General features: G+C 44.6%; 1 protein-coding gene across 1 annotated transcript in view; it reads left to right on the top strand.

Annotated features, from left to right (window-relative positions):
• Positions 1-23,061, top strand: part of CHEK2 (checkpoint kinase 2) — a 33,116-nt gene extending 10,055 nt beyond the window's left edge. The window contains exons 5-15 of the mRNA XM_080649650.1: positions 197-287; positions 6,727-6,835; positions 9,177-9,230; positions 10,768-10,829; positions 12,013-12,112; positions 14,171-14,257; positions 15,320-15,483; positions 15,718-15,833; positions 17,145-17,230; positions 20,717-20,797; positions 22,105-23,061. Of these exons, the coding sequence (XP_080505776.1) occupies positions 197-287; positions 6,727-6,835; positions 9,177-9,230; positions 10,768-10,829; positions 12,013-12,112; positions 14,171-14,257; positions 15,320-15,483; positions 15,718-15,833; positions 17,145-17,230; positions 20,717-20,797; positions 22,105-22,194 (1,040 nt within the window). The 3' untranslated portion in view covers positions 22,195-23,061. The remainder of the gene's footprint in view (positions 1-196; positions 288-6,726; positions 6,836-9,176; positions 9,231-10,767; positions 10,830-12,012; positions 12,113-14,170; positions 14,258-15,319; positions 15,484-15,717; positions 15,834-17,144; positions 17,231-20,716; positions 20,798-22,104) is intronic.
• Positions 23,062-23,663: the final 602 nt, after the last annotated feature.

Here is a 23,663-nt window from a genome sequence, read left to right as displayed (position 1 = left end):
TGAAGAATGACATTCGTCATCATTTTCCATGGGTTTCATGACATTTAGCCTAGCTAAATAGTTTTCTTTGGGGTTAGATAGTAAATGTAATTAAAACAATTGCCTTATATTCCATATGTTTACTAAAATATAGGACCATTTGCCTTCTCTTTATCGAATGAATTAATGAGACTTATTTCTGCCCTTTTTTCCTTAGTTTTTGTATTTTTCGATCTGACTGTAGATGACCAATCAGTTTATCCCAAGGAATTAAGAGACCAATACATCATGTCAAAAACTCTTGGAAGGTAAATTTTCTTTTTCTTATGGAAATTGTACTTAATTTTTTTCTAAACATTTGTTATCGCTTAGTTTATTGTTCCTGGTTTTATTTTATTATTATTTTTTTCACATGCTTAGAGAGAAGAAGGGAGGGAGAAAGAGAGAGAGGGGGAGAAGAAGGAGAGAGAGAAATATCAATGTGAGAGAGAAACATCAATTGGTTGCCTTCTGTACATTTCCCAACTGGGGATCTAACCCACAACCCAGGAATGTGCCCCGACCAGGAATCGAACCAGCAACCTTCTAGTGCACAGGAAGGCACTCAACCATCTGAGCCACTCCAACCAGGCTTGCTCCTGGTTTTATAATATTCACTAGTGGCCCAGTGCACGAAATTCGTGCATGGGAGGGGTGTGTCCCTCAGCCCGGTCTGCACCCTCTCCAATCTGGGACCCCTCAGTGGATGTCCGACTGCTGGTTTAGGCCTGATCCAGTTGGACATCCCTCTCACAATTCGGGACTGCTGGCTCCTAACCACTCGCCTGCCTGCCTGCCTGCCTGATTGCCCGCCAACTCCTAACCGCTTCTGCCTGCCAATGATTGCCCCCTAACTCCTCCCCTGCCAGCCTGATTGCCCCCAACTGCCCTCCCCTGCTGGCCTGATCACCCCCAAGGCTTTTATTAGTATAGATTATCTATTTCTAACATAATTGTAGGCCACTAATTTATAATAGATGAGTGTGTTATTGATTTACTTAGTAATGATCGATTGAAATGAATATTTTTTCCTTATAAATTTTACCTGTAATAACTTCTTAAAAGTAGTTTTAGTGAGATTTAATTCACATGCCATACAGTTCATTTAAAGTACAGTTTACTGATTTTATTTTTTGAAATATATTTTATTGATATTTTACAGAGAGGAAGGGAGAGGGATAGAGAGCTAGAAACATCGATGAGAGAGAAACATCGATCAGCTGCCTCCTGCACACCTCCCACTGGGGATGTGCCTGCAACCAAGGTATATGCCCTTGACCGGAATCGAACCCGGAACCCTTCAGTCCACAGGCCGATGCTCTATCCACTGAGCCAAACCGGTTTCGGCCAGTTTAGTGATTTTTGATATGTTCATAGAGTTGTGAAGCCTTTCACATAATCATAATAAATTTTAGAACATTTTATTACCTCCCAGAAAGAAATGTTCACTGCCTTTCGGTCCCCTCAGAATTTGTGACATCTTGGGAAGTAAAATGAAATTGACCATTGAATAGGGCAAAGCTCTCAAAATATTTGGTCTCAGGACTCCGTACAGCCTTAAAAATTACTGAGGACCCCAAAGAGCTTTTGTTCATGAGGCTTAAATCTCTATATATTTTTCACCCGAGGAGTGAGTACATTTTTTCCATTGATTTTTAGAGAGAGTAGAAGGGAAGGGAGAATGGGGGGAAGAAGGGAAAGAGAGAGAGAAACATGGATGTGAGAGAGACATATCTATTGGTTCCCTCCCACAAGTGCCCCAACCCGGGGTGAGTATCGAACCTGCAACCCAGGTAGTGCCCTTGACTGGGAATGTACCTGTGGCCTACTAGTGTGCAGGCTGATGCTCTAACCTGTGAGCCATGCTGGCCAGGGCAAGGCTTAAATCTGTTCATATTTACTATATCAGATATTAAAATGGAGATATGTTAATATTTATTCTTTAAATAAATAAACTCATATATGTTAAGATAAATAACATTTTTAAATGAAAAAATGCTGATTTTCAAAAAGATTAATGAGAAGAAGGGCATTGTTTCACATCTTTGCTCATCTTTGCTAACTAGCTTACTAGAAGATGGCTAGATCCTGGTATTTTTCTTTATTTGGTCTGTTTTAATATCCTATGCCATGTAGCCTCTGGAAAACTCTATATACTGCCGAAACCGGTTTGGCTCAGTGGATAGAGCGTCAGCCTGCGGACTGAAGGGTCCCGGGTTCGATTCCGGTCAAGGGCATGTACCTTGGTTGCGGGCACATCCCCAGTGGGGGATGTGCAGGAGGCGGCTGATCGATGTTTCTCTCTCATCGATGTTTCTAGCTCTCTATTCCTCTCCCTTCCTCCCTGTAAAATGTCAATAAAATATATTTAAAAAAAAAAAGAAAACTCTATATACTTATGAGGAATGAGAATGAAAAAGGAAATAATATCACCTCTTAGCATTGTTCTGAAGATAATTTTGACTGTGGACATCTAGAAAGGGTCTTGGGTCCCTTTAGGGGTTCCCTGATCATACTTTGAGAACCACCTCCTTAGGGAGGGTATTCAGGAAACCTTCACCACATTCCAGTGTCCTTCGCCCTACCACTCCTTTCCCAGTCCCAAAGACCTTTCTACCCGCTGCTATTTTACAAATATGAAAACGGAAAATAATAGGAGGAAGTAATCAACCATATTCCTGCCACATAAAATCAAGCCCAGTGTCCTCTCTAGGACCACCTGTAGGAGATATTTCAGTTTATGGGCATTAAATTCAGTAAAACTCATCATGTTTTCACATTTGCATTGGCTGCTTGGAAGCTCATAGCCAAATTTGTGTCCACTCTTTTTTTTTTTTAATTTTTTTTTAATAAAAATATATTTTATTGATTTTTTACAGAGAGGAAGGGAGAGGGATAGACAGTTAGAAACATCGATGAGAGAGAGACATCGATCAGCTGTCTCCTGCACACCCCCTACTGGGGATGTGCCCTCAACCAAGGTAAATGCCCTTGACCAGAATCGAACCCAGGACCCTTCAGTCTGCAGGTCGATGCTCTATTCACTGAGCCAAACCGGTTAGGGCTTGTGTCCACTCTTAAGAAATATGTGGGCTTCTTACATTTTTCCTAAGGGAGGATTCCATACAAATCCTCTAACATGTGGCAGGTGACAGACACTTAAATGAGTCAGTGAAGAAATTTATTGGCTCTTCTGGCCCTGGCCAGGTGGCTCAGTTGGTTAGAGCATTGTCTGTCCTGCTATACCAAGGTTGTGGGTTCAATCCCAGGTCAGGGTAAATACAAGAATCAGCCAATGAATGCATACATAAGTGGAACAGCAAACTGATGTTTCTCTCTCTCTTTCTCCCTTCCTCGCTCTCAAAGAAAGAAAGAAAGAAATTTATTGGCTCTTGTAATTGGGAAATACAGGGGCACAGCTGACTTCAGGCCTGGCTCGACCAGGAGGCCTTTGAGCTTTACGCCATTCTTGGAGTTCTGATTATCTACTTGGCTTTGTCTGCGGCCTGATCTACGGGCTCCCGTCGTGTTGCCAGGGCTCTGGCTCCATCCCTTGATTCAGCTGCTCTTTGTGGCCCTCCTATAGAATTGCTTTCTCTGTGTGGCAGGAAAAATGGCTTCCAGGAACTCCACATTCCTGTTTTCTTTCTTCCAGAAACCACAGCAGAGAGAACTGTTTCTCCCCCAACATCAGCCTTTGATTCCAGGGAAAACCCTTGATTGGCTTAATTTTACATGTTGCCCCCCATCGTTCTAGTAGTGTATGTTGTTCTATTAGAGACATTCCACTGGACTCAGGGAAGATTTCTCAGGCAAAAGGTGACTGTTAAGCTGCAGCAGCATTTTCCAATATTTATTTATTCATTTATTTATTTTGTTAATCCTCATTCAAGGCTATTTTACCATTGACGTTTAGAGAGTAGAAGGGAGGGAGGGTGAGAGAGAGAGAGACAGAAACATCAGTGTGAGAGATGCATCAATTGGTTGCCTAAATGTAAGAAGTAAAACTATAAAACTGTGCGAAGGAATCATGACCTTTGATTGGGCAGCGGTTATTGAAATGTGGCATGAAAGCACAAGCAACAACAGAAAAAACAGATAAATTAGACTTCATCAAATTTAAAAACTCTTTGTGCATCAAAAGACATTGTCAGGAGAGTGAAGTGCAACTCACAGAATGAGAGGAAATATTTACAAATCGTATAAGGATCTTGTATCCAGAATAGAGAACTCTTGAACGACTCAACAACAAAAAGATAACCCAATTTAAAAATGGGCAAAGGAACGAAATAGATGTTTCTCCAAAGAAGATATACAAATGAGCAGAAACCACATGAGAAGATGTTTAGCATCACTAGTCATTAGGGAAATGCAAACCAGAACCACAATGAGATACCTCGTCACACCCTAGGATGGCCATAATAAAGGAACGGAAAATAGTAAGTGCTTGTGAGGATGTGGTGAAATGGGAACCCCCCATACACTGCTGGTGGGGATGTAAAATGCTGCAGCCACGGGGGGAAATAATCTGGTGGTTTCTCAAAATGTTAAACAGAATTACCATATGATTCAGCAATTTCCTTTGTAGGTATATCCCCCCTCGATTGAAAACAGGTGTTCAAACAAAAACACATGCATGAATGTTCATTTCTGCTCTATTCACAATAGCCAAAAGGTGGTAACAACCCAAGTGTCCATCAACAAGGGAATGGGTAAACAAATGTGATATATCCAAACAATGAAATATTATCTGTATATATAAAAGCTTAAGGAACTGTTATGACCAGATGACTGGCCGGTAGCTATGGTGCACACTGACCACCAGGGGGCAGATGCTCAACACAGGAGCTGCCCTCTGGTAGTCAGTGCGTTCCCACAGCCAACCTCCCACGGCCGGCCAGCCTCCTGTGGTCCCTCCCCCCTCCCGGCCAGCAGGTCTCTATCGGGACTGGGCAAGTTGGCCCCGATCGGCTCAATGGCAGGTTAGGCTGAGGGACCCCAACTGTGCATGAATTTGTGCACCAGGCCTCTAGTTTAGCTATTAAAAGGAATGAAATACTGATGCATGCTACAGCATGGATGAATCTTGAAAACATGCTAGGTGAAAGAAGCCAGTCACAAAAAGCTACATATTGTATGATGTTATTGTTAATGAGATATTTGAATTAGGCAACTTCATAGACAAAAAGCAGATCCGTGGTTGCCAGGGGCTAGGGGCACGGTAGAATGGGAGAGTGAATGCTTAGTACATATGGGTTTCCATAGATAAGAGTGATGGTTGTACATTATAGATGTACTTAATGCCACTGAATTAATGCCCTTTAAAATGATTACAATGGTAAATTTTATGATCCTATATAATAAAATATGCTAAGTATCTGACTGTTGGACCAGTCGCTATGATGAGCACTGACCACCAGGGGGCAGATGCTTCGATCAGTACGTTAGCTTGCTGCTGGGATCCGCCCGATCTGGACTGGGCGAGACGATCTGGACTGGGCGAGACGGACCAGACACGCCCTGGAGCCCTCCTGCGAGTCCTCCCTGGCCCCGATCTGTGCACCGGATGGGTCCCTCCGCCTGGCCTGCGCCCTCTCGCAATCCAGGACCCCTCGGGGGATGTCAGAGAGCCGGTTTTGGCCGTTCCCCGCAGACCAGGCTGAGGGACCCACCGGAGCCGTGCACCGGGCCTCTAGTATGTATATGTACAATGTACAATAAAAAAGATGTCATGGAAAAGTGGCATCCTAGGTTAGCGTTTTCTCCTCTATTCTAGTATCCCAATTAATTGCCAGTCTTTGCAAGCAGGTTATAATACTTTTGGTTTCGTAGGTATTGTGATTTTATTTAGGGTGCAGTTCATGGCATCAGCTGCTTATGCGCTTTCTTTGAAGACAAAAATCAAGAAATGGCATTGATGAAAGTAATTTGCAGACGTTGTTTGCTGTAACTTGCTCAGGCCCTCATTTTTTTTTTTTTTTAATATATTTTATTGATTTTTTTACAGAGAGGAAGAGAGAGGGATAGAGAGTTAGAAACATCGATGAGAGAGAAACATTGATCAGCTGCCTCCTGCACACCCCCTACTGGGTATGTGCCCGCAACCAAGGTACATGCCCTTGACCGGAATCGCAGGCCGACGCTCTATCCACTGAGCCAAACTGGTTAGGGCAGGCCCTCATTTTTGAGTCTTTTTTTGTTTGCTGTTTGATCTCTGAGATAAGTCATTTCTCTCCGGTTTGTTGTTAGTGTCTTTAGTAGACGTTTACCGTCTGAAGTGACAGTACGACACGCCTGTCTCTGCTCCAAAAAAGTGGGATTTGGAGCTGACCTGGTGCTGTTGGATGGTCCACATTTACCTATGCCCTTGACACGCTAGGTTGGGGAGGTTTCACGTGTCCTCGATAAACAGGGACAATGGAAGGATTGTGTATTCACTGCGTGCGCACGCTCGTTCGAGAAAGAGAGAGGGAGAGAGAGAGAGGGAGAGAGAAACAGAAAAAGAGAAAGAAAGAGTGCGAGAGAGAGGGAGCGATCTTGTGCAGGGCCCATTCTAACGTTCTCTCGTGTTCGATTTTTTAGCGTATGTGCTGCCGAAGCAAGCACCGCACCGCCTTTATCTTGTAATAGTCGAGGCCAACTTGGGCGGGGTGGGTCTCCTGATTAAAAACAGAGTCTGCCAATCACTCTCTGTGTGTTTCCTTGCAGCGGTGCCTGTGGGGAGGTGAAGCTAGCTTTTGAGAGGAAAACGTGTAAGAAGGTAGCCGTAAAGATCATCAGCAAAAGGAAGTTTGCTATTGGCTCTGAGAAGGAAGTCGTAAGTACCTGTGTGTGGCTACGCCGCTGTTCGTGAGCGTTCTTAATTTCCCAGAGTAATTTTGGGATGGTCATTTTCCATGTCAGGAAGAATTTACGGCTCAGATGTGTGAACTGGCATGAAAGAACATTGAACATTTTTGAGTGTATTCAACTACTCTAGAAACTTGTAATTTGGTTCCAAAAGATATTTGGTTGTACATAATGTACTAGCAGGAAGTTGATTTTTTTTTTTTCTTCTCCTTCTAAGTTGTCACAAGACTGTTTTTACAATAAATGAAAGGAAATTAGGGGGGGAAAATCCAGCCATATCCCCACCACTGTAACTCCACAGCTGTTTTCAGTTTTCTTTTTCCTTTCTAGTCTTTGTTCATGTGAATTCGTGTTTTCAGATGGTTGAAATCACATTGTATATACAATTTTCTATCCTGCTTTTCCATACAAGCATTAAGACATAAACTTTTCCCTAACATATCCTTTTTGATGGTCAAGTCTCTATTTCATCGACTTTATCATAATGTATTCAACCATTTCTCCGGTTGGTCGTTTAGATAAATTTCTAATTCTTTGCTCTTCCCAGTCAATGTGGCAATGAGTATTTTTGCGTTTACAGATTTTTTAAAAATCTTAATTATTTTCATAGTCTCTTTCTATACTAGCCCTTCATTTTATGGGATACACTTTTACTGCTTGAGTGAAATGGCCAAATGTATTCGTCTTTCAACACATGATTCCACAAAGTAATGTAAAATGTGATCTGTAATCACGTTTCCTCTGTGGCCAGCTGTTTCTGGCTATTATACTTTAACATTCTTTAAAGATCAATTCCCGCTCCCCCCCTCCCCCCCACAATGCCATTCTCACATAGCAAGAGGAATTTCCTTTCTGTGTTCACTTTGTTATAGAGCTTTCCCCCTGTGATTCTGGATTTGTTGCCCATTTGTGGAAGAAAATACCTACCAGATTCTTAATGACTTGCAGCAAAATTTTAGTTCTTAATTTCATCTTTCAAATCATTGTGAACTCTTTCAGACCTCTCTGTCATCAGAGCACACCCTGACTTGGTAATGAGTTTAACGGCTTACAGGAAGGGGCAGGCTTTTAAAATTAAACATCTGGGTTTCTTAGCTGAAGTCCATTTTACATAAATATGTAATTCTATATCCTCTGCGCCTGTGGAGGGTGTAACCCGTGAGGTTGAGTAATTTGATTCATCCTTTTGGAATTGTAATGGAGAACAACTTCAGGATCCTGAACCTTCCTCCAGTTAAAAGTCTCAATAAATATGTCAGCCTGCAGTGGAAATTGAAACCTGTGTCTGTTGTATTATGAGGTATTTGACTTGATAGTTTCTTCATAGAGTTTAATAAAATAACCTTTTTGTCAGCGGTTTTGTTTTATAATTTTTATGACTGCAAACAATCCCACAGCTCATGAGACAAGCAGAATTTACCAGGTAAGCATTGAGAACAGTGGAAATACTTGTTTTTGGCTGTGGGAACTGGAGCAGTTGGCTTCCTTTCTCTAAGCCTCAGTTGCTCCATCTGTAAAATGGGGATAATTATGGAAACCAGTTCGCTTGGGGATTATGTGGCTTATGTGACATTATCCTTTTAAATAAAGAGCTTAGGATAAAGCCTGGTCATTTAGTGAATGCTTCCTATTTGCCATGCACTTTACTAGTAGAGAGTGATTTTTTTTTTAAAATATATTTTATTGATTTTTTTACAGAGAGGAAGGGAGAGGGATAGAGAGTTAGAAACATCAATGAGAGAGAAACATCGATCAGCTGCCTCTTGCACGCCCCCTACTGGGGATGTGCCCGCAACCAAGGTACATGCCCTTGACCGGAATTGAACCCGGGACCCTTCAGTCCGCAGGCCGACGCTTTATCCACTGAGCCACACCCGTTCTGGCAGTAGTATAGAGTGATTTTAAGTGAGTTGTTTAAATGATTGATCTATAGGCCTTGATTGCTCTGTATGAGTAGAGATGGGTTTGGAACTCAGGAAGCTGTTACTCCACTAAGTTTAACTGTAAACATTTTCTTTTTTAAAAAAATATATTTTATTGAGTTTTTACAGAGAGGAAGGGAGAGGGATAGAGAGTTAGAAACATCGATGAGAGAGAAACATCCATCAGCTGCCTCCTGCACACTCCCTACTGGGTATGTGCCCACAACCAAGGTACATGCCCTTGACCGGAATCGAACCTGGGACCCTTGAGTCCGCAGGTCGATGCTCTATCCACTGAGCCAAACCGGTCAGGGCGGTAAATATTTTCTAAATATTGGTTGTTATTATTATTAATAATAAACTCTAATGTTATTTTATTTATTAAAGGATCCAGCTCTCAATGTTGAAACAGAAATCGAAATTTTGAAAAAATTAAATCATGTAAGTACTTCTGTGAAATATGGCCCATTCTTAAAAAATCTCAAAATATGGGAGGAGTGCAAAGCATTTCAATATAATAAAGCTAGCATGAAACGTGAGTTCCTTAATCGTGTGTGTACATGTGTGTGCATGTGCATGCATATGTGTGTTTAGTTGTCATTTAGCTGGAAAGAGCTTTACCCTGAACTTTTGAAAGGACAATTCTGTGTAAAGATTTCATGATTAAATAATTATGTGATATTTATATTGATTTAGTTCTTGAACAGAAGACATAGTAAATCTCTTAAATTTCATTTTATTTATTTTTTAATCTTCACCAAGGATATTTTCCCATTGATGTTTAGAGAGAATGGAAGAGAGAGGGAAAGACAGAGAGAAACATCGATGTGAGAGAAACACATCGATGGGTTGCCTCCTGCACACGCCCTGACCAGGGCCTGGGCTGGGAAGGAGTCTGCAGCCAAGGTACGTGCCCTTGATCGGAATCAAACCCGGGACCCTTTGGTCTGCAGGCGGACACTCTGTCCACTGAGCCAAATCGGCGAGGGCAAATCTCTTAAATTTTGTATCTCCTTGAAAATGGGCAGATCTTGTAACATTCCCCTGTGGTTGGTTCCATTTGTGCAGAGCTGAATAGCCCGCCGTCTGGCAAAATGGCAGGCGCCCACCTGACCTGCTTTCCATTCATGCTCCTTGTCAGGCTCCTCCCGGTTATGAGATGTCCTTGCGTATCTTGAAGCATAATAATCTCTATTTTGTAAAATGACTGTTTAAAATCCTCTGCTGTTTTTAAATGATCCCTTGTTCTATGTAGTCAACTCTGTTATTATTTTAGACATACAGAATAGTCCCTTATCCTGTAAATTAACATTACTTTTTAGCTTAAATGAACAATAGGGAAAATAAAGTTAGCTGTCTGACCTTGCAGGCTAGCCATCTGACGTAAGGGGCTGATATTACTCCCTATTAGTTATGTACTAAAGGTTATAAGCTGTCTGCAAAAATAACTTACACAAACCTCTTTGTAAAGTCTGCAGAAGGTCCGGAACCCCCATATTTGGGAGACAAATAAACCGGAAGCATATAAATAGGGTACGCTTCCTCCATGTTTTTGCTCAGAAACTTGGGAGTCAGCTCCCTCCGGACCCGCTGGCGTTAATCAAGACTCCTAATTCATTGGCTCGTTAAGGCGTCCCGTGTTCCGCTTGCTGATTGACGATACAACAGCCTGTGCTGTGGTGCAATGAGGAGGGGGTTGCGGGGAGACCGGCCTGCCTTCCTCGGTGCCATCCTTATGGGAAACGTGAACCAGTCCCTTGCTAACTTGGTGGGGGGGGCGAGTTCCTTTAAGTCCTCACTGAGGAGCCGGATTAATTCTGTTCTGCCCTCTCCCCTGCGTGAACTTCAGAGTGTCCCAGGACGGGGCCCAGTGCCTGGTCTTGGCCTCCCCGACTCTCCGGGCAGTTGCTGGGAGTCCTGCTCTCGTAGTTTTTCCTCTTGGGAGCTTCTCACTACGTTCCCTCTTCTCCCTCTTTAGCCTTGTATCATCAAGATTAAAGACTTTTTTGATGCCGAAGATTTTTATATTGTTTTGGAATTGTAAGTAGTAAGCTTCTTAATCTGTTTCCATTTCAATGCTTATTTAAAGGCTAATGCTGGCTTGCATTTCTCGTCCTGGGGACCCGGGACAGATGCGTGTGGTGGTGGGGCCCACAAAGTGCTCGAGGGGTTTCCTACCGGATCTGAACGCCCTCCGTGTTTCCAAAGGCAGGTGGCTGAGAGGTCCCAGGCCCCAGATCTGAGGCCTGTGTCTGAATCCCACTCTGCAGGGGATGAGCTCACTGCCCACTGTGAGACCTCTCACAGTCATTTTCCTGGTGTTAAATGGGGTGATCATGACACCCCATTTGATGAGAGAGAACCATTGGTCGGCTGCCTCCTGCACACCCAAGACTGGGCATGGAGCCCACAACCCGGGCATGTGCCCTGAGTGGGAATCAAACCGTGACCTCCTGGTTCCTAGGTCAGCACTCAACCCCTGAGCCACGCCAACTGGGCTCCTCTCCTCTGTGTTTAAGAGGCAGAAACAAGATCAGAGAGGTTATGCCCTGGCCGGTGTGGCTCAGTGGATAGAGCGTCGGCCTGCGGAAGGAAAGGTACCAGGTTCGATTCCGGTCAAGGGCATGTACCTTGGTTGTGGGCACATCCCCAGTAGGAGGCGTGCAGGAGGCAGCTGATCGATGTTTCTCTCTCATCGATGTTTCTAACTATCCCTCTCCCTTCCTCTCTGTAAAAATCAATAAAATATATTAAAAAAATAAAAAATAAAATAAAATATATTAAAAAAAAAAATCAGAGAGGTTACATAATTTTCCCAAAGCGCCTCAGCTGGGAAGTTGTGGCATTGGACTTTAGTCCCCTGATGATTTACTCCTGCTTGCTGCTCTGTGCCAGTCGCAGAGTCTAATTGGGAGGGTGATTAAAACGCAAACTCCCGGGCCCTGCTTCGGATCCACCGAGTCAGACTTTTTAAAGCCCTCCAAGTGTCTGCACTGCCCACTGCACCCTCTTCCCATCTTTCCTTGTTTCTTAGTATCCACTGGGGACATCTTCCTTGTGGAGGAAGCTTATTACCTCATTGCCCTGACAACGGGAGTCAAGGGTGAATAAAAATGGCAAGTCTTTGCTTGTCTCCAGGAGTTTGTTTTGTTTGTGTTATTGTTGTCCACCCAAGTGAGTTTCCCTCCAGGCATGAACGCCCTGCTGTGCCCGTGTGTTTCAGGATGGAAGGGGGCGAGCTGTTTGACAGGGTGGTAGGGAACAGGCGCCTGAAAGAAGCGACGTGCAAACTGTATTTTTACCAGATGCTCCTGGCTGTACAGGTAAGGAGCCCACGGGGCTTATGACAGCCTGCTTTCTGGCCGGCGAATTACTCTCTGAGTTACTCAGAAAGTGAGGGAGCTTGGAGGAAAACCTGGAGAACAGTGTGTGTGTGTGTGTGTGTGTGTGTGTGTGTGTGTGTGTGTGTGTGTGTGTGTGTGTTGTTTGTTCTGTTCTTGGCAAAAACATCCCCCTCTTTGACTCAGATGAGAAAGCGCTTGCTGTGAAGCTTAAGAGAGAGTAAGAGTCCTAACTGGCTTGGCTCAGTGGATAGAGCGTCGGCCTGCAGACTCAAGGGTCCCGGGTTCGATTCCGGTCAAGGGCATGTACCTTGGTTGCAGGCACATCCCCAGTAGGAGGTGTGCAGGAAGCAGCTGATCGATGTTTCTCTCTCATCGATGCTTCTAACTCTATTCCTCTCCCTTCCTCTGTAAAAAATCAATAAAATATATTTTAAAAAAAGATTATTAAAAAATAAAAAGAGAGAGTAAGAAAGGGAGTTAAAGAAATAAACACGTGGTCCCCGTGTCTTCTCTTTAGCGTGGAGGTATTTGTGGCGGGGCATTGATCGCTACTTCTGCCTGAACCTTGTAGAATCTCCCCTTATCTCTCTTTAAAAAAACACACCAAAAAAACATATTTATAGATTTCGGAGAGGGAGAGAGAGAAACATCAATGATGAGAGAGACTCATTGATTGGCTGCCTCCTGCACCCCGCCCCCCCTTTACTGGGGATCAGCCCACAACCCAGGGCATGTGCCCTGACTGGGAATTGTACCCGGGTCCTCTTGGTCCATGGGACGATGCTCAATCCACTGAGTCGTCACAGCCCGGCCCCCCTTACTTCTTGGGGGCAGAGAAGCAGGTATGAGGACAAGGCCGGCAAGTTGGGGTGATTGTGACATTCCGATCGCTCCCGTGGCTGGTGCTAGGTGTTCCCTTCGTAGGCAGCACGTTCCCTGCAGCGGCCAGGCAGGTGGGCTGCCCTCTCCTCATTCCATGGAAGAGCTGCGTGGGGAACAGCTGGTGGCATTCTGCTTGCTTTGAAGAACACCCTTTCTCAAACCAGATTTGGTCATGGCGCTTCTCAGCCAAGGTTTCTTCCCTTGCAGACAACCTACTCTGTGCAGGAAAGGCGGTGTTGAGATGATTTTGCCCAACGGAGCACATTTCAGGGAGCTAGGCTAGGCTCGATGTTTGGTAGGTTATGTTCATTAAGTGCATTTCGACTTAAGATATTTTCAACTTATGGGTTTTTTAACAGGCGTCCTCAAACTACGGCCCGCGGGCCACATGCGGCCCGCCGAGGACATTTATCCGGCCCGCCGGGTGCCGCTGCCTGTCCTGCTTAGCAGCCGACTCGTCCTGGGCCCGCAGTGTGCATAGGAATTTGTTCATAGTTTTTTTTTTTAAACTATAGTCCGGCCCTCCAACCGTCTGAGGGATGTGAACTGGCCCCCCTGTTTAAAATGTTTGAGGACCCCTGGTTTATCAGGATGTAACCCCATCGTAAGTTAAGGAGCATCTGTATTTCAGAGCATAGCGTTTGTGAAGACTAAGAAATTCCTCACTTGGACGAATTTGTTAACTTTGGGTATTTAAACAAACTTACAATATGCACTTTACAGAGTCCCTTTAAGAATATTATTCTCGGGGTTGGAATAACCAAATGTATCATCTTGGTGGGACTTTTATAGTTTATTGTATAATATGGTCTTCAAAATATTTTATGTCACCCACTTACATTTTTCTTTTTGAAATTGACACCTCACGTCGCTGCCAGCCTGAAGGGTTATTTATTATCCTGAAAAGTGAAGTAAATTGCCCACCTGCTGCCATAAGTTGCCTTTTTCATTTCTGAACTTTTGGAAGACTTTCTTGAAAACAAATTTGTCAACCCTCACCCCTTTACCCAGGAGTTTTTCTGTGATTTGGGGAAATATATTTGTGAGTAACGTGGCTTACTGTTTCACCCCGATGTAAGACGTACGTGCTGTGTGTGTGTCTCTACTCTCATGCATACTCCTTAAATTAAGGACCATGCCTCCCTTTCTGTGTAGTACCTTCATGAAAATGGTATTATACATCGGGATTTAAAGCCAGAGAATGTTCTACTCTCATCTCAAAAAGAGGACTGTCTGATAAAGGTAAGAAATGTATGTTCTGTATGTGGCCATTCCAATAGATTTCTATTCAGAAACTGTTAGGTTCGTCAGGTAAACAGTATGAGCATAAAAATGTTGAGAATTTTATCTTTCCACTTTTAGCAATTATTTTTACAGATCAGGTGGTATTTATTGTCTTTTTTTAATTAAAAAAATATATTTCTTTATTGATTTCAGAGAGTAAGGGAGAAGGAGAGAGATAGAAACATCAATGATGAGAGAGAATCATTGATCAGCTGCCTCCTGTACACCCACTACGGGGGATCAAGCTCGCAACCAAGGCATTTGCCCTTGGCGGGAATTGAACCTGGGACCCTTCAGTCCGCAGGCTGACGCTCTATCCACTGAGCCAAGCCGGCTAGGGTGGTATTTATTGTTTTAATCCAGATTCTAATGAGCATTTGTTGAGCTCCACTGTGTACAAGCCACTTTTATGTTCAGAGGGAGGGAGAGCTATCTAAATGGAGGGTAAATTACATACATCCCATCTTCTCCTTCCCTCTATCGGAGGCAGTGCTGCTCAAACCTGGCTTAGCTTTGGAATCTCTTAGTGATTAGAATGAATGAATAAAGGAATGAATGAATGAATAAGTACAATCATGTCGTCCAGGCTGCTCCTGGGGTCTCGAAAGGTGGCACCCAGAGATACATTTTTTCCCAAGTTCCTCAGATATCTGAGTGCGCAGCCAAGGTTGAGAAACCAGGGTCTAAGAGGAACCATGCATAACTAATCAGAATCCTGGAGGACTGTGATAGGAGCTATAAACCGTTTGTAAGGTTACAGAGAACACAGATAAGTTGGCATAAAGCCTTGGAGATTTCTTGGCTCAGGAATTTTAATATAAGCAAAATTAAATAACTTGAAAAAGCTCAGAATTGCCTTCAATTAGACTCGAATTTGTAGATTCCAGATTAACAGCAGACATGAACTGTAGGGTAGAAACTGATCTAACCTGCCTGTCTTTGGGGACTGGTAGACTATATTAATCTTTTCATTTTATGCTTTGATTAAAACTGATTCCTTTTTGTCTTTGATTTTTTTAGATCACTGATTTTGGGCAGTCCAAGATATTGGGGGAGACCTCTCTCATGAAAACCTTATGCGGTACCCCTACTTACTTGGCTCCTGAGGTTCTTAATTCCCTTGGGACTGCCGGATATAACCGTGCTGTGGACTGCTGGAGTTTAGGAGTTATTCTTTTTATTTGGTAAGAAACCATGGCTTCAGAGTCTGGTTGGAGTCAATTAGGTGAAATCAGAAACATGTCCAGGTAGAGGGCTTGTGTTTCATTTAGGTCACTTTTTTTTTTTTTTAACCATTGATTTATAGAACAATCGAATTTTTCATTATGCTGGGGGGAAAAAGAAAGAAGTCTATATATCCGAATGCCCCTGAGAATACCACGTGATTTCTTTTCCTTTCTCTCTCTACCAAAATGCAGCCTTAGTGGGTATCCACCTTTCTCTGAACAGAAGACTCAAGTACCACTGAAGGATCAAATCACCAGCGGGAAATACAACTTCATTCCTGAAGTCTGGGCAGAGGTCTCAGAGCAGGGTATGGACACCAAAGGGTTAAGAATTTAAGGTTTGCTTAAGTGTGTGTGTGTGTGTGTGTGTGTGTGTGTGTGTGTTTGTGTGTTTGTGTGCGCTGTGGTGGGAGAGTTTCTTTTCGAATTCCATTATGTTTTCCTCTGCTGTCAATTCTGTTCTTACTTCCTGTTGTTTTGTACCATTTGAGAGGCAACGGAAGGTATTAAGAGCGCAGGCTCCAAAGCCAGGAAGCTCTAGACTGAGGTCCTGGGTCTGCTCCTCCTAGCTGTGTGACCTTAGGCAAATGGCTACAACTCTCTGAGTCTCCACTTTATTTATTTGTAAAGGGGACACAATAAACCCCTACCTTAAAGGGTTTTTGTAAGGGTTAAGTACAACATACACAAGTGCCGGGTACCGACGTAAGTGTGCAAAATAACATGTGACTTTTTTATTATTATTTTTTTAAAATATATTTTTTATTGGTTTTTTTACAGAGAGGAAGGGAGAGGGATAGAGAGTTAGAAACATCGATGAGAGAGAAACATCAATCAGCTGCTTCCTGCACACCCCCTACTGGGGATGTGCCCGCAACCCACGTACATGCCCTTGACCGGAATCGAACCCGGGACCTCTCAGTCCGCAGGCCGACGCTCTATCCACTGAGCCAAACCGGTTAGGGCAACACGTGACTTTTTTAGTTACAAGGTTTCCTTTGACTAAATAAGCATGGAAGAGTAGCTAGTTACTTTGTGTTTAAGAATATCACTGTGCAACTTTGTAATTCTCAAAAGAAAAAAGCAGAAAAGTAAAACTAAATGACGAGTAACTGTAACATAGTTGGTTGTGTTAAATGTCAGTGTGGAAGGAATAATATTGTTGCGATACACAAGCCAGCCTCCACTTGTTGCTGGCCATCAAGGTGCCTGTCTGCCAAGCCTCTCGCAGTTCTAGGAGCCTCTCGCTGCCTGAGGAGCTCTCACCACCAATCTGTGGATTTCAGGGAGCGTGGGCTTGCATCCCGAGTGTCTTAGAACTGGGTGTAAGTTCCGCTTTCATGACTTTGAACTTGAATCCAGCAATGAGAGAAGGAGCAGAGAGGTAAGAGGTGGTGATGTCTGAGCAGGGAGCCATGGTCATTCCTGCTGTTCTCAGAGCACTCTGATGAATACGGAGAGTGAGGGAGGGTTAGGGGGCTCTGCCCACCATACCTGCTGACTCCTTGATGACCTGAGCCCCTCTCTCGTCTTTCTGGATGTTGGCCTGTGATTCTGGCATGCTGTTAATTTTGCTGATTCAGTGCATTTACCTTTCTCACTGGGGCTTACTGCTTTAGCTCTGGACCTCATCAAGAAGTTGTTGGTAGTGGATCCAAAGGCACGTTTCACGACAGAAGAAGCTTTAAAACACCCGTGGCTTCAGGTGGGTATGGGCGATGCCGCCTCGTGGCATTAAATACCTGGGCAGCCCTGAGCTGTGTCTGAGGGATGAGGAGGAGGTTGGAAACTCAGCGTTGGCTTTTTGGGTCTGTTGCCTGCAGCTGTTGTAGATGAAGCTTTAGGTGTGTGGGGTATGTAGATATGTGGGTGTGTCTGTGTGGTGTCTGGGTGCAATCTTTTTTTTTTTTTTTTTTAATATATTTTATTGATTTTTCACAGAGAGGAAGGGAGAGGGATAGAGAGTTAGAAACATCGATGAGAGAGAGACATCGATCAGCTGCCTCCTGCACACCCCCCACTGGGGATATGCCCGCAACCAAGGTACATGCCCTTGACCGGAATCGAACCCAGGACCCCTCAGTCCCCAGGCTGATGCTCTAGCCATTGAGCCAAACCGGTTAGGGCTGGTGCAATCTTTTTAAACTTGATTTGTGGCTCTTGGATGGACAAGCTCACTTTATGGCCGGTCTTGGTTCTGCTTGGCTCCCCGGGGTCCGCAGTTTCGCTTTGTGCCTTGGAGGAGTTGTTCTAACCCGGAATCTCATCCCTCACTGTGCCCCCCTCTTCCCTCAAACCCTCTACCCCAAACAGGTGGGTTGGGCTGCATTCCAGCCTCTTCCACTTTAAATCAAGGAAGCAGGTGTTGGAGGGGAAGGGCAGCTTCCCTGGGGGGAGAATCTAACTCTCTCTTAAGCCCAAGTCAGTGGTCGGCAAACCAGTTCGCGAGCCGCGGTTTGCCGCTCTGTTGACTAATGAGTTTGCCGACCACTGGCCCAAGTGATTGGATAGAAAGGACCCCGCTTGTTCGTGGAGAGGAAGCATGCCTTTCGTGCAGACCGTCACCTGTGCCTTCCAAGTGTGCATTACCTCTGCGTCCCTGCTGGGTGTTCAGCTGCCATGAGATTACGCGCTGAGCTCATTCCAGCTGTAGGAGTTGGAAGTCCTTTGTGGCTCTGCTGGGGTCATCTTTGGTTTAAGCATCAGCTACAGCATCCGGCAGGTTTTCTGATGGATGTCAGGTCTTCTGTTAAGTGCAGTTCCATGCAGCACAGCCATACCCCTTTCTAGGAACTTGCCTTTGGTCTCTCTCTGTTCCCTGTGGGGTGGAGACGGAACCATCCATCTGAGCACTGGGATTCTGGGATTCTGGGAAGACCGTCCCCTTTCTTTTCCTCTTCCAACCCTCCACACCTAACAGTTTGGCTCCGGTCAGCTCAGGTTGAGAGCAACACATCCTTAAAAGAAATTTTTGAAAAGTAGATATATGTGTTTGGGATGTTGACCTAGCAACAGCAGCCCTCCCCTTCACCCCCCCCCGCCCCCCGCCAGAAACCTGTCAGATGATTTAGCACTTAATAGACCACACAGATTTGGAACCACGGGGGCCCTGGAGAAAAGGAGTTTGGAAACAAAGGGTGCCTTTGCATGTGGGGATTTAATTTTGATGAGAAGGGAAAACATGCCTCTGGCTCCCTTCATGTGCCCTTATAGGGAGACTCTTGGGGGCTGGATGTGGAAGTGGAGGAGCTGTGTTACGTCTTGAAAAAAAAAAAAAAAAAAAATGGAGCTGCCTAGTTAGGCCCGGGAACAGCAGGGTTTGCATCTCCCCGGGATTTATGAACAAGAACAGCCTATTTTTCTTGTACTTTTTTGCCTCTAAAGAAAAGTGCTATTAACAGCCAAGGCAAAGGCGAAGTTCAACCTGACCACAGGGGTCTCACTTGAATCCTCTTGTCTGCATTTTGTTTTGGCAGCAAAAGGCGGAGTGAACAGTGAATGAGGACAAGGATGCCGAGTGCCCACACCTGCTAGTGATAGTTCAGGTTTTCTGTTGGGAAGATGCAGTGTTCTTGAAGAAGCCAGGCGGTCTGGTGGGTCTGGCACTGGACTGAGCACAGGGAATAGGAGTTCTGGTCTGTTTTGTCATCAGCAGAGGATCCAGTTTGGGGAGCATCCCTTAGATCCACTTTTTTTTTTTTTTTTTTAAATGTATTTTATTGATATTTCACAGAGAGGAAGGGAGAGGGATAGAGAGCTAGAAACATCGATGAGAGAGAAACATCGATCAGCTGCCTCCTGCACACCTCCCACTGAGGATGTGCCCGCAACCAAGGTACATGCCCTTGACCGGAATCGAACCCGGGACCCTTCAGTCCGCAGGCTGACGCTCTATCCACTGAGCCAAACCGGTTTCGGCCCTTAGATCCACTTTTTGCCTCACTTCCTGAAATAGAGGATTCCTTCCTGCTTGCCTCTGAGGCACCTTACAGTTCGTATTTTTAAAAAAAATATGTTGTATTGATTTTTTTACAGAGAGGAAGGGAGAGGGATAGAGAGTTAGAAACATCGATTAGCTGCCTCCTTCATACCCCCTCCTGGAGATGTGCCCGCAACCAAGGTACATGCCCTTGACCGGGATCGAACCTGGGACCCTTGAGTCTGCAGGCTGATGCTCTATCCACTGAGCCAAACCGGTTAAGGCTACAGTTTGTATTTTTGAATAGATGTGGACATTTCAAAGAAAGGGCACTTGCAGATACACATTACTGCCTGTGCTGTGTTAAGGTAAAGAGTTCTTTTTACATATTATTGCTAATGGATGACTTGTTTTAAACAACAGGCCTAAGGAGGCTTGAGGTCAGCTCTGTTTGGCTGCACTGAAGAGCTGCCATCTGGGGACCATTCTAGTGTGGCTTCATTTCTTCATGCAGTTAGGTGTTTTTAAAAATTTAATTTTTACATTTTAATATATAATATTGATTTCAGAGAGGAAGGGAGGGGGAGAGAGAGAGATAGAAACATCATTGATGAGAGAGACTCATTGATCAGCTGCCTCCCGCATGCCCCACGCTGGGGACTGAGCCGGCAACCCGGGCCTGTGCCCTGACCGGGAATCCAACCGTGACCTCCTGGTTCATAGGTCGACCCTCTAGCCACTGAGCCAAACCAGCTAGGGTTTTCCTTTCTCATTAGACCCAGGCTCTGGATATTGTGGGCTTGAAGTCCTCCTGGCGATTTGTACAGCACTTGCTGGGTGGGTTTGTCAGAATGGCCCCAGGAACTGGCCGCATGTTGGCAGGGAGAGGGGGGGCGACCTCCTGGAAAGACTTAGCAGCTGCATGGAGTCAGCCCCAGCCTCTGGCCTCCCGCTTGCCATCTCAGTCAGGATCTGGGATGTTGGTTCTGAAAGTCTTTTGACTGCTTAGGTCTGTGGTTCTCTCTGACCCGCCAAGAGCTCTTAAGCATGTGGTTTTGATTCAGCCAGTGTTGATTGAGCGCTGCCTGCTGATTAGACTACTCGGGGAAGGCACGGGGTCCTCTCCCTCCCAGAGCTTCAGCAAGGGCACGCCACTCAACTGATAGACCCGGCGTCTTTGCCCACTTCTCTGTTTCCAGGGGCTTGCTAGCCCCATCCTCCTAGGAGCTTTCCCTCAAACATAGGCTGCTTATGTTTTCCATTTCTTTACAGGATGAGGACATGAAGACAAAATTTCAAAATTTGCTTTTTGAAGAAAATAAGTCAACGGCTCTACCCCAGTTCCCAGCCCAGGTATTCCAGATGATGGTCTTTAAATGCAGGCTAAGTTGAAAGAGCCAGTGGGCAAGTATGATGAGTTTGAATAGTCTAATAAAAATTGCTTTACACACACACACACACACACACACACACACACACACACACACAGGAATGATGCAGTAGATACTTTGTTTCAGCTTGCTCTACTCCAGCACCCTTAGAAGATTTAATAATGAGCAGTATGCTTATTAGAGAAGCACAGCTTGGGACTGTCATTGAAGAAGTCTCCTGCAAGGCAAGATGAAAAGACTTTGAGGCTCAAATAGAAATTAGTTGAAAATTTAAAAATGTGGGTGAGTGGTTGGTGATTTAGTGATTATAATTTTATCCCTCCATTGTTCTTTGTAAGGGTAAGTTAATATCTGTTCATTCCTGCCCCACCTTTTTTTTTTTTTAAATATATATTATTGATTTTTTACAGAGAGGAAGGGAGAGGGATAGTTAGAAACATCGATGAGAGAGAAACATTGACCAGCTGCCTCCTGCACACCCCCTACTGGGGATATGCCCGCAACCAAGGTACATGCCCTTGACCAGAATCGAACCCGGGACCCTTCAGTCCGCAGGCCGATGCTCTATCCACTGAGCCAAACTAGTCAGGGCGCCTCACCTTCTTTTGATGACTGATAGCACTCCTCTTCCCACTCTCCCCTTGCAGTTCTATAAACTGGAAAACAAAGACACAAAAAAGACTTGTCTTTCCACAAAAGAGCAAGATTTGGGGCTCCCAGTGAAAGGAATCGTCGTCTCTTTAAATTTCATGATTTAGGAGATGACCACGAGGAGGCTGTGAATGCTGCTTACTGTCAATATATATCATTGAGCCCAGCCCTTGTGGCTTATTGATTGAGCATTGACCCATGTACCAGGAGGTCACAGTTGGATTCCTGGTGAGGGCATGTGCTGGGGTTGTGGGCTCCATCCCCAGTAGGGGGCGTGCAGGAGCAGCCGAGCAATGATTCTCATCATTGATGTTTCTATCTCTCTTACTTTTTCCTTCCCCTTACTCTCTGAAATCAATAAAAATATATTTTAAAAAAATATATAAATCATTGAGTGACCGGAAAGTCACAGGGAGAGAAATGTCATTTTGATGAGCATGTCCGAGTCCGGTGGAATGTGATGGGGATTCAGATGTCAGTGAGGAAAACCAGTCATTGTTGGTACTAGAAGTTTCACGTGGAAGTCTCCAAATTTACTGGGAGCAGAGTGGGAAACTTTGATCATCTTTAAAAAGCCAGTGGTCTTTGAACATTTCTCCCTTTTCCTTTTTTCCCCAGCCTTCTACGAGTCGAAAGCGGCTCCTTGAAGGGGAGCAGGAGGATGCTGGCACCGCAAAGCGCCTGGCTGTCTGTGCTGCCGTCTCCTGAACACTGGCTGACTGTGAAAGAAAAGTACCTTCCTGAACCCTGCTGCTCTTTTCTTTATATTTGTTTTTGTTTGTTTGTTTGTTTTTAGACTTTGTGCTTTAATTATGGGAACAGCTGCTTTGCCAGAGGCATCAGTCCACAATTAAAAACCTAATGGAGCCTGGGCTGTGTGCTTCGGCTTTATGGTCAGCTCTTGAGGTGCAGGCCTGTTTGCGTGGGTGTTTGAAATCATGTGCTTTTTATCTGGAACTCTACCTTGGCTGTCACCAGCCAGGTTTCTCAGGAAATGTCCTTGGTCTCAGCCTAGGTGAGATGCATGCAAATTCTAAAGGCTCTTTAGACAGTTGCAGGGAGAGGCGCATTGCGAGGTTGGGGTGGGGTGTGCAGAGAGTGACTGGCTGCCACAGTCCTCCTGAGGCAGTGGGTAGCCTGGTGCAAATACCACGGGCCTATTTGATTTTAATTTTTTTATTTTTCCACGGGCCTATTTTAAATTCTCATCCTCGCCCTCTATAATAAAGATGCAGGTCCACAGTTATGCTCAGGGAAATAAGCCAAATAGTATATGATTCCACTTAGATGCGGTACCTAGAGGAGTCAAACTCACAGAGACAGAAATTAGAATAGTGGTTGCCAGGAGCCGGGGGAAGGGCAGTGAGGAGGGGGCAGTTATTGTTTAATGGATTATAGAGTTTCTCTTTTGCAAGATGAAAAGAGTTCTGGAGATGGATGGTGGTAATGATTGTACAACAATGTGAATACTTAATCCCACTCAGCTGTATACTTAAAAAATGGTTAAGATGTTAAATGTTATGTGTATTTTACCACAATAATAATAAAAAAAGGCCCTGGTTAAGCGTCGGAGGCAACCACTTGATGTGTCTCTAACATCAATGTTTCTCTCTCTCTCTTCCCCGCCTTTCCCCCCTCCCTCCCACTCTCAGTAAAGCAATGGGAAAAATATCCTCAGGTGGGGATTAGCAATAAATAAAAATAGAGGGCCACAGTCCCTGAAACCTTGGGGCCAGATAATTTGTAAAATTCATTATTTTCCTGATTTTAGGAAGGGGACATGGCCCATCAACTTTATTATGTGTAATACCCAGCACAGTCCTGTAACCAAGCATTAATATTTCTGCAGCAGACATGCACAGCATGGGGCAGTGGTCGGCAAACCGCGCCTCGCGAGCCACATGGGGCTCTTTGGCCCCTTGAGTGTGGCCCTTCCACAAAATACCACGGCCTGGGCGAGTCTATTTTGAAGAAGTGGTGTTAGAAGAAGTTTAAGTTTAAAAAATTTGGCTCTCTAAAGAAATTTCAATCGTTGTACTGTTGATATTTGGCTCTGTGGACTAATGAGTTTGCCGACCACTGGTCTAGGGGATTGAGAAGACGAAGGCATAGCAGTTCATTCTTTCCTGTCTAGAAATGCAGATAAGGCCTGTGAGTGTGTCCTGTTGACCCAGTAA

This window comes from Plecotus auritus (assembly GCF_963455305.1).
Source record: "Plecotus auritus genome assembly, chromosome: 13".
Classification (NCBI taxonomy): domain Eukaryota; kingdom Metazoa; phylum Chordata; class Mammalia; order Chiroptera; family Vespertilionidae; genus Plecotus; species Plecotus auritus.
Note: the sequence above shows the minus strand (reverse complement) of the source record. Positions and strands in the feature narration are given on the sequence as shown.